The following is a 10992-nucleotide window of genomic DNA, read 5'->3' on the forward strand; positions in this document are numbered from 1 at the left end:
GTAGTGTTACATAAACCTCCAGGAAAATTTAGCCCCCTCTGCGTCAGCTTGTATGAATGCAAATGGATGCTATATGGGTGGTTAATCCCATATCTAGCATCCTGGACTATGCACAATGTGATATGTGCTGAATTAGATCTATAAGTAATGGATGACGTCAATTTTAATAGTTCTAATTGTCCCTATAGAGTGAATGTCAGAATATAGTTTTAATATTACATAACTTTGTCAGTATCACATACCTTCTCTTAATGTCTGGCTTAATGTTGATGGTGGCAAACAAATGTGTGTGATCTTTTTAATTATTAGCAAACCAGTCAGCATGCCGTCTCCAGTCTCTCCGAAGTTGTCTCCGGGAAATTCAGGAAATTACTCTTCAGGGTCAACCAACCCTTCAGGGAGCACATCTTCAGTTACTATTCCACAACGGATACACCAGATGGCAGCCAGCTATGTCCAGGTTACATCCAATTTTCTGTATGCCACTGAAATTTGGGACCAAGCTGATCAGCTTGCTAGAGAGCAAAAGGGTAAGACTTGGCTGCGTTAATCTACCATCAGGTCTAGTCACATAGACCATGACATTTAAAGTTTTTTTTTTTTTTAAATCGGTACTTAAATTATTGCTGGTACTGGTTCACTTAAGACTGTAAAATGTCTGTACTTTCGTTGGTACATTCCATGACCTCAAGAGACCCGTGCCTCTCCCCAGCCCATACACTTTAAAAAGGGGGGAAAGAAGGAGGAAAATTAAATAACTGAAACCAGTAACACTGAGCCCCTAAGAAGCCATCCTCAGGCATTTTCTGGAGCACTTGAGCTGCAAAATGGGGGCTGGTGCCAGAGTCAAGCTTCATCCCAAAGCGTGCAAGCTACTCTTCAGATGTACAAAGATCATAAGTGGGTTTTAAGCTCATTCAGTAGAACACACTTGGAAACCCTCCTACAAGCAGGAACCCTGTCTTGTCAGATCACAGGGAGCGTTTCCAAGCTCATTCAGTTGAAACCCTCTTCAGACTCTCACTTGTCTGGAGGACCAGCCTCTAAGGCCAGTGGATGTTAGGAGACAGCTCCAGCCACATTGTTACAGCTCACGTATTCAGCTGTCTGCAGTGGCTCCCCATTCGTAGAATGCTCTCCCCAGGGAGTTTTGTCAGCGCCATCATTATAATGGAGAGAGCATTCTACGAATGGGGAGCCACTGCAGACAGCTGAAAAAAATATATATATATATATATATATATATATATATATACACACACACACACACACACACACACACACACACCGTATTTTTTGCTCCATAAGACTCACTTTTTCCCTCATAAAAAGTAAGGGGAAATGTGTGTGCGTCTTATGGAGCGAATGCAGGCTGCACTGCTATCCCAGAAGCCGGAACAGCAAGAGGGATTGCTGCTTTCACTGTGCAGCGATCCCTCTTGCTGTTCTGACTTCTGAGATTCAGAATATTTTTTTTCTTGTTTTCTGTTTTCCTCCTCCAAAAACTAGGTGCGTCTTGTGGTCTGGTGCGAAAAATACGGTGTGTGTGTGTATATATATATATATTAGACACCAGGTGAAAACGTTCCACTTCAACCAGGCCTTTGGCTGATTAATATTCTATGGCCTTTTAAATATGTTTGTGGGAGGGGGTTTTATAGTTTTGTATTCTAACCATTTATTTGTGCTTTTATCCTATATTTTTATCTTGTGAACTGTCCTGAGATCTTCAGTTGAAAGGGTGTGTGTGCGCGCACACACACATGCGCGCGCACATATCAATATTTTTTTCTATATAGGTATATGAAATGTTCTGAGGCTTAGAGAAAATTGACCAATATTAGAATGTATTGTTTGAATGTTATATGAAACTTGGAGCACTTTGTTATATCTAAAGTACACTAAGATCCCACTCTGTGAACACTTATTATACAAACCTTCAGTTATCTGCACTTGAAAGATTTCTACCCTACTATCACTAAATAAACATCTGATTTAGATGCCCCAGCATACAAATCAGTTAGCAGTTGCTCAGAGCCCGGAAAGGTTCTCTGACTGAGCATGATCCCTGCAAGAGTAGTTAAGAGATTCAGAGAATCAAAGAATCAAAGTTCCCATTCCGTGCTTTTTTATTTTGTTTAGCATTGCTCAGAGCCCGGAAAGGTTCTCTGACTGAGCGTGATCCCTGCAAGAGTAGTTAAGAGATTCAGAGAATCAAAGTTCCCATTCCGTGCTTTTTTATTTTGTTTAGCATTGCAGTCAGAAAAAATACAATTATAATGTGAATTTTCCATCGTTTTAATCTTGGGGAATATGTTGCGTAAAGGTGTATTTCAATCTGGTTGCTTCTTCTTTTCTGCAGAATTCTTTGCTGAACTGGATAAAGTGATGGGCCCTCTGATCTTTAATGCAAGTGTCATGACAGACCTAGTACGTTACACAAGACAGGGACTGCATTGGTTGCGTTTGGATGCCAAGTGATAACTGGACTAAAGAAATCTAAAGCATAGAAGATACTTTTCTTGCTGCCTCTGATTTTTTTTCAACACTGTGTCATAAAAAAATAAGGAAGACTGCCATAATGCATTGCTTAGTGGACACTGAGATTAAGGAATGCTTTCATGTGTCTCCCAGCATCATGTGTTTGAGAACCTCCCAACCATCATGTTAATGAACTTTTTCAGTTGTTCCATTTTTAAGGTATTTAAAAAATAGTTTAAACTCTGCAACGTTTTAATGTAAGATGGATTCATTGAGCTGCAATTGGATTGGAATTCTAGTAATTATGCCTAACAAATCTGTTTTAAAACATATTTATTTTAATTTGTTTTTGAAAGCTCTATTTTTGGGCTTTTTTAAGATTTAGCAATTTTTCCTATAAATTTTACCTGATCAAGTACTTAGTGAAGATAAAATGTAGACACTTTATTTAAGTATTTTGTGAGCTTTGTTATTCTGTAATGTCTTGTGGTGGTAGAGCTTGTAAGAGAAAGTCAGGGTTGATAGATTCTAAAGTGTAGGGACATATTTTCATGAATATCTCAGTTAAACCCCTAAATGACAGCCACAGGTTTATTATTGTACTAAGTTCCAAGGATGTTGTTCTATACATTAAGCCATTTTATTTAAGTGAGATGTAAAAAAAAACAAAAAACTCTATGGACACTTAGCTTCAAAACACATGTCTTAACACTAATAATATGAAAACCTTCCAGGAAGTTGCATTTAATGCAATATCAAAGTGATGTGGGTCTCACAATTGAGCTTCAGTCTGCAGGTGTAGACCAGAAATGGTTTCAAATGGACAATCTTGTGCTTTGGTGCAGCCTCTGTTTCCTTACTTGTCTTTATTAGACACTGAAGCCACTAACTCACTCCTACATGGAAGTGATGCTTGTCCATTTCCAGTGGTAAATCAGAAAATGTGAGTAGTAACTTAACACCCTTGGGTTTCTCATGGTTAGGTGTATGCAGTGGGCAACATGGGGTTGAGAGTAGACCTATGATTACAGGAACGTTTTAAACTGTTAACGTCCAGTTGATTTAAAATCTTGCTTTTACCCCATTTTATGACACCTTCCTTAATGTTAAGTGTTTGTGATGGGAACAGAATCTTTAATTTTCAAGGAAATAACTGTGATCAGCAAAAATCATGCGTGGAATTCTAAGTGACTGCTTTAAGGTTACTAACCAGAGCACCTTTCCATAGAAGGTGCCTGCCTGACGAAAAGAATACTGCTTAGCATCCCTAACATGTCTGGTGTGCCTTATGCCTTTTTAGACGAAGATTTTGAATACTGTTTACAAGAGGTTTTACACTTAGGACCTGGTATACTGTATCCAGTTGGTCTCCTGCAGTACTTTGGTAAAATTCCACTTCCTTTTCCTGATAACTAGTGGCTGTCATTTGTTGAGAATACACACATTGGTTGTTTGTTAGAGTCAAACTCTGAACCCCTCTCAGTGTGGGGTTGTGGAATGCTGCTTTACCTGCCCTTGTCCCTGAGCCCTACCCCAGATGTAAATGTGCATGTTCAAAAAAATGATTGCACTAAATTTATGTCTAGCTGTATAGCTATGTGCCAAAATGATGGCGAACGTTGAAAGAAGGAATAGAATTCTACATTGATTAGTACTGCAGTGTGTCCTTGGGACGTTGAGAAACTTCATAAATTATAGTCACTAAACTATAGCTTGCATAGTCAACTGAGCCTTGTGTTTGGATGTTTTGTACTTCAAGGAATGCACAGGTTCTCTTACCTTGATACTTTGAATTATTTCCGATGAAATCAACTATCCCTTGGTTCTGTATTCACAATCATTAATGCTGTTTACTGTTGCACTCTTATCCACAAGAATGCATTGTAAGAGTGGAGGGAAAAATATGAAGTCGCACCCATGCATACAAAAGATGATAAATCAAACAATATTTGAGAAAATGATGCAGCCTAGGATGATTTGCTGTGGGCAAACTGAATTTCAGTTAAGCAGTAATGGGTGATGATGTATTAAATGGCTACATATTCTTTTGGTGTCGCTGTTTGGCCAGTGCAAATACAACTGCTGTCATATGGAACCTTCTTTAAACCGCTTCCTTGGCAAGCAGTTTATTGTGTATGTGCCCGGCACACAGACTAAGAGAGTTTCAGATTATTTTTTTAAAAATAAAAAGAAATGGTTTCTGTGGTCCATTTCATGTGAGCTGCTTGTGTAGAGGTACCAGTCTCGTGAAGCAGTTTTAAAGCAGGCACGTTTTCATGTGCTTTGGTCCCAAGAGGTACAGCAAAGATGCTAACTCAGATCTAGTGGGTAGGTTTTTCCTTAACATTCAGAAGTGCCTGGCACACTTATCATACCGAAGCCTCTACACTGTTAGCAGGAGTTGGATTACAAGCTCACTTGCTGTGTAGTGCTGCAGTCATCAGCAGGGTGATTTGGCTTGGTTTTGTACCCAGTTACCATAACTGCCAGTGGGAAAATCTCTCGTTTTTTTAAAAAAACATTGTTTTCAGAAGTAGAATACTCTATATCAGATTGGATTTTTTTAAAAGAAGCTTCTTCAGATGAATCCTAGACATTTGTATGTTTAATAATTTAGCAAGGCCTCTGTAGTTTTAAATGTATACCTAAGCTAGCAAGCATTATCTTTTGTAATATATGCCTCCCAGAGGTATTATTTGTATTTCCTAAATAAGTGCAGTTCTTTTCCTTCATGAATGCAAACTGTCTAGCAGTTTCCAGCCAGTTAAATTAGGAGTAGACAAAATTTCAAAAGGCCATCGAACTTGGAATTCCTTTGTCTCTGAAGTGCATGAGTAATTTGCCAAAGTTAATTGTTAAATGCAAACACATCATGAGCTTCTCCTTCTCTTCTCAAAGAGCAAAAGCAAGCTTAACATCTGCCCTTCAGATGCATTATGTGTATATTTTGAGCACTGGCATTGTGCTGTTGTCTTTATGTGGAAACTCTGGAATAAGGGGGTTTATGGTTGTGTATTTACACATATCAATGTTGCTGTGTATCCCAGTGATGAGCCTTTTAGAACTGCTTAATAGTCGGACTAGGCTTGCTCAGGTGTTCAAGTAATTCTGAATTTTCTCTCAAAAGTTGCAGGGTCATAGGAGAGCAATTCATGAATGGTGGCACGAGATCCACCAGTGGAATTCTTTAGGTGTTTCACCAGCCTGCTGGCAGTGAGTGGGTGAGACACTGTAGCATTAGAAGCTACAAACGTTTCACTTCATCAGTCGATTCTGACTAGCACGTCCCCAAACTATAGATCAGTTCTGATGGCAGATCCCCTTAATAAAATGCCTAGGAAACACTGACCTTGTTGACACTTAGCTACTTCATTTTGTATCTTAAATGAGCATTCAGGGTACCAGACTAAGATGACCCAGCGTGTTCAGTTCAATATGATTTAAATCTCTTGGCTGTAAAGCAGAGCAAGTGGCTCTTGACCTTTGACAGCAGTATGCAATTTGTAATATACATGTTTCTAATACATATATCTACATACATATATAAATGAATGAACTCAAGTCTGTCCAAAGTTTGTTATACTTGTGTTAGGTTATAGTACAGCTGACTATATCAATATATTTATTGAGTGCTGAGCCATCCTCATTTTGGTGATGGTGATAAACTTTGCATATTATGCTGGAGTGCTATCAGTTTCTTTTAGATTATTGAAGCTTGATTGCTGTGATTTTATACACGAGAAACCCTGTAGTGTGTGTTATGAGCAGCCACAGCAGGTAGGGAGTCTGGATATAATGAGGGGATTGCCAAAGGCAAGTGAGACATAGCTGTAGGCAGATAACCACGAAGCTTGCCAAATCTGGCAAATATTGGGAAAGACTACTTTTGCTATATATAGTAACATTTCCCAGCACTGTAAACTTTGCAGTATTTTTTATTAAGGGGGTTTTGATGGACCTGAGCAAATCAAGTCTGAATACATTTTACCCATACAAGAAGTAAGCAACAACCAGACCACATGGCAGAGTCCAGAATGGCAAATATTTCATAAATATTTGCGTCAAGGACAGAATGACGTTAAATTGAGTGGAAATCAGTATTGTGGGAAGTTTGGGTTTTTGGTAGCTAAGTTAATGTTGGAGATCTTTCAACAGAGTGTAGCCAAAGCATTTACTAGTGTGCTCTGTTCAGCAACTTTCCCCCAAGATCTAGAAAATGCAGGTTAACTGTACAGAGTATGAGAAATCAGTTTCATTATTTTGGGTGGGTACTGGGGTGCTTATGGCATTTTAAAAATAGCAGTTATGGGAAATGGGTTGATTGTAACATTCTCACTGGAGTCGAGACTTTTGTAGAAACCCGAGTGTTTTTACAAAATGGCTTCTCCCGATTCATCGAGGCTTTAAGCAAACTCAGTCGAAGACATTTTGTTGCTTCCTGCTCAGATTAATTGTCAAAGTGGATCTAATTTTGGCTTGTCTTCCCAATTCCATGTGTAAATGTATTGACCACACATTTGTTTCTGGTAATGTAACTGAACAGAACTGGTGCTGGCAAATTGGGCTCAGACGTTTTCCTTCTCCTAGTTCATAGATCACATCAGTATTGGCAGCCAACATTCCAAGATGGTTGCACTAAAATAACATAGAACTTGGCTTCATGAGCCAGGCCAAAAGCCTCTGCAAGCACAGTTGCTGGCATATGTATCTGGTTCCATTTTTAAATGGTTTTAAGAAGTTTTGTATATGGAGGATAAAGTGCTTATATATTTATTAAAGATCCTTTATCATATTTGAAATTACTTGGTAAAGGTGGCTTTTCTTTTCCTTTGGGGGGCAAATGTGTTGGGAGGGGGGAAGTTGTTTTTAACCTTTGGCTTATCAATTGAAAAATTATTAAAAAAAAATCCTTCTTGAGCATGCAGCTTGGTACTGAACATGATTGGCAGGATGGCTCTCTGTTGTATGCTTTGTACATGACATGTCCATGTCTTATACATTTTGTTACTTATCAATGTATTAGTCATCTGTTTTCAACCAAAACTAAACTTTTAAAACAAAACTGTGATCCCCCCTTTACTTTGCAATATATTTGAAATTTCAAAAGGGTACTTTGGGGCTCCAAATTAGGATTTCTAAGTCAGTATGTGCATTTCACGTATGTTAATGGTGAGCAAAGTATTATATACTAACTAGATTTCCCCCCCACATCTGTATAGTATATCTATGTATTTTGTGGTATTGAGATTATAGAAAGTTTAGTGTCTGAAATATGCGTTTAATGTGTATTTTTAAACAAATTTATGGCAATTAAATATTTGGAGAAAAGGGTATCACATTTCAATTTGTAAAGATCTTTTTAACTACTGTGTCATTAAAATGCTTTGTACAATGCAAAACTGTAACTGGAGAAACTAAGTTTAATAAATATCAAATAGATTTTCTGTATTAAACTTTATAAGCACTGTGCTTGAATCAATCCTTTTGTATGGGCCTTTCTACAAGAGCATTACACATTGGTTCAGAAAGAATTGTTCTGTTTGAGGATGAGTGGGCAGAGTGATATGCTGCTCCCATATGTTCCAAGTGGGGAAAACTGCATTTTATGTTTCCAGTATGCGCATAATTACCCATTCCTTACTATTAAGCCAGTTACATCATTCCGCACCACACAATTAAAGTTTGAAAGGCAAACATTGTAAAAGAGATGGCATCAATTGTGGTACCGAGGTGCTTATTGCTCTTATGCTTTTTTTGATTTACCAGCGTTGAATAATTGCTTGAGGATTTAATGGGGGGAAACCTATATCATTCCCTTAGCTCCTGTAGAATGGTAAAGGTCTATAGTTCAGCTTTGCTCAGGGTACTTCCAGGGTATCTTCCTAGACTGGCTTTTCCTTTTGGCTGGCATACAAGGCACAAAGCAAAGTGTGTTTGCTTAACAGCTATTTAATGTCTTGCATAGAAAAACATGATAAACAGTACAAAAAACAAGATAGGTTTAAACTACTTGAGCTTCCTCTAAAGGACTGATGATGGAAAGATGTAGCCTAAATTAAAATGTGCTTCTGACACGTTGAAGTCCTTTGTAGCTGTCCATACAACAGAAGCTTTCATTGAAAATCTTTAAGCACATGATCTCAGGAGATGTGATAATAAATAAACAGGGAGGAGCATTATCAAAAGCAGCAGCAGTTTCTTCACCTTAGTGAACAATCACTCCTGCGATACTCTTAGAGAACAGTGTTTGTTTCTGAAAAAGAAAAAAGCAATATACAGAGAGGAATTAATATACTTTAATACAAGCTCTGTAATATGAAAGCAAAGTTAAATGTGATGTTTTTTATTTTAAAAAAACTGATCGGTGTCTGGTATTTGTCTTAAGGGGAGAGCAAATAGTGTCACCAGCAAACATTTCATTAGCACAGAGTAATTTTGTTTTTAGAACTGCACACCAAAAATAATTTTTTCTTTTAGTTTTTGGTGCTCAGTTGATGTATATTTTCAGGGAATAGTCTAATGACTAGCATAAATATAAATAGCTTTATTGACTAGTCTGTGTTTTACTGTCTTGATCCTAAACTATTTTCACAGTTGACATCTCTATGGTAATTCATCTGGCAATATTTAAAATGTTCCAGATAATCTAGACTGTATTAAAGGCTTAGTGTAGTTTAAAGTTTATTCATTTTAAAATGGGACAGTCTAGATTTGCAATTCCTATCATTCTGAATTTTTTTATTATTTTTTTTGCGGGATTTGGAAGCTCAAAGAGTCACATATGTTCCTCATTTCTCTTCAGGATGACTCAAATGGCTGCCCCTTGCATGATGGAATTCATTTCGAGGAGTGAGATAGAAATTACCTGCATAGTCTTGTGGCACATTCACTGTTATCCCTGCACGCTGCTCCAATTGGTCTTGAGATCCCTCTCCAGAAGGGTGTCATTCTCTTCGGCCTTAATAGCTGAGAGTTTTGTGGATGCAGAGAGGCACAGTGTGTCTGAAACAGAATTTTAGACAGCTGTTATCTATTTTGTTGAGGTCCATTTAGCTATTAAGCCCTCCTGTTTCTCTGCAGAATTTGACTGAAGTCTGACATTTCTATATGGAAGCTATTGTTTATTGGTGTTTCTGCACAACCGTTCTCCAGACCAGTAGGAATGTCAAAACCTAACACTTCCTACATCCAAAAATACACAACTCACTGGAGTCATTAAGTACACTGTTTTACTTTCTTTCCAGTACAAGTTACTGGTTGACATTCATTTCTATGGGACAAAAGTAGAGCTTGGGCTCTGTTGCAGTAAAGGCAAAACAGGCCTTTGCCTGGCCTAGTTAACACACACAACCTGTGTGGCAGCAAGACATGTCTGCTCCAAGTCCTTGCAATAGCCAAACCCTCCTTCCAAACACACATGGCATAATGATGAGCAGAATGCTAATAACAGCTAGTAGTCGTGCTCTCTTGATACGGCTGGTAATGCTGGTCTCTTAACTTGGCATAGCCAAGCATAAAGACACCTGAAATGCATGCCATGCAAATAAGCTAGCATCTCCCTCATCTTTGGAATTGAAATACCAGAAGTGTTCTTACCTGAGACAGCAGGACTGAACAAGCGAAGATGACTGCCACAACTTTCAAACACTGCATCATCTTTGGATAGCTGTCCTACGACAATCGTGTTTCCCAAACGATGTTAAGTCTCTTTCAGACATACTTGTCCAGCTGTTCTGCTTGGACTTTTATAGATGCAAATTGGCATTGCATCAGCTTATTAAAGGAGCAAAGATCACCCTGAGAGGCAAAGGGATTTCATAAGTTAATGTCTACTAAACTGATAGTCCAAGGTCTGTCCTGGAAGCTAAATATATTTACTTTTCCAGCACTTGTACTTTGATCGATGTATCAAACATGCCAACAGCTCCTTTTTTAAAACCTAGATCTCATCCAATGTTTCACGGTGTACCTGCAAAAGGGTCAATGGTCAGAGCAGAAGGCTTTTTTTACACAGAGTTCCTTGGAGTTAATTGAAAAGAAGTGGGGTGATGGTAAGAGAGAGGATTCAAGCAATTTGGTTTTACCAGAGGGTGGTGTCTTTTTGCAGGCTCTGGATGCCCACCCAAAGGGCTACAGTCCTTTAAAAAAAAAAGAATAATTTTTTAATTTGATTTTCAAAAATATAAACCTACAATGCCTGAATAGGGAATAACTTCTGAATATGCAGCAACACTGTGCAATAAACCTCTTCTAGCAGAGCACCTAGAGCAGGGTTTTCTGGGTCTCCAGCTGTTTTGGGATTACAGTTCTCATCATCGCTGACCACTGGTCCTCCTAGCTATGATGGGATGATGGGAGTTGTAGCCCAAAAACAACTGGAGACCCAACTTCGGGAAACCTTAACTTAGAGGCATAGCACAGTGGTGAAGGGAATGAATCCCTGGTTGGAAATCTCCAACCCTTAACTCATTAGAAGTACCCCAAGACAAGCCATTGTCTCTCATCTTAGCC

General features: G+C 38.5%; 2 protein-coding genes across 4 annotated transcripts in view; one reads left to right on the top strand and one right to left on the bottom strand.

The window, feature by feature from the left end:
- The window catches only part of AFF4 (ALF transcription elongation factor 4), a gene marked incomplete at its 5' end in the record, with an annotated part of 51327 nt that extends 43952 nt beyond the window's left edge, over positions 1-7375 (top strand). For all 3 annotated transcript variants that reach the window (XM_079967925.1, XM_079967924.1, XM_079967923.1), the window contains 2 exons: positions 310-530; positions 2363-7375. In XM_079967925.1, coding sequence (XP_079824051.1) covers positions 310-530; positions 2363-2481 — 340 coding nt within the window. In that variant the 3' untranslated portion in view covers positions 2482-7375. The remainder of the gene's footprint in view (positions 1-309; positions 531-2362) is intronic.
- Positions 4666-10237, bottom strand: LEAP2 (liver enriched antimicrobial peptide 2). Its single transcript, XM_079968022.1, has 3 exons — positions 10078-10237; positions 9347-9483; positions 4666-8734 (listed from the first exon to the last, which is right to left on the bottom strand). The coding sequence occupies exons 1-3, from the start codon at positions 10135-10137 to the stop codon at positions 8698-8700; spliced, it is 234 nt and encodes a 77-aa protein (XP_079824148.1). The 5' UTR covers positions 10138-10237; the 3' UTR covers positions 4666-8697.
- Between the last annotated feature and the right edge of the window lie 755 nt (positions 10238-10992).

Source organism: Podarcis cretensis (assembly GCF_951804945.1).
Source record: "Podarcis cretensis genome assembly, chromosome: 2".
Taxonomy (NCBI): domain Eukaryota; kingdom Metazoa; phylum Chordata; class Lepidosauria; order Squamata; family Lacertidae; genus Podarcis; species Podarcis cretensis.

What these genes read in the sequence shown, in the direction of transcription:
- LEAP2 (XM_079968022.1), bottom strand. Translation starts at nt 10,137, where the DNA reads ATGATGCAGTGTTTGAAAGTTGTGGCAGTCATCTTCGCTTGTTCAGTC. An exon ending in GTTCAGTCCTGCTGTCTCAG is followed by an intron (nt 9,484 to 10,077) that starts GTAAGAACACTT and finishes ATTCTGTTTCAG; the next exon opens with ACACACTGTGCCTCTCTGCA. An exon ending in TGTGCCACAAGACTATGCAG is followed by an intron (nt 8,735 to 9,346) that starts GTAATTTCTATC and finishes TTTCTTTTTCAG; the next exon opens with AAACAAACACTGTTCTCTAA.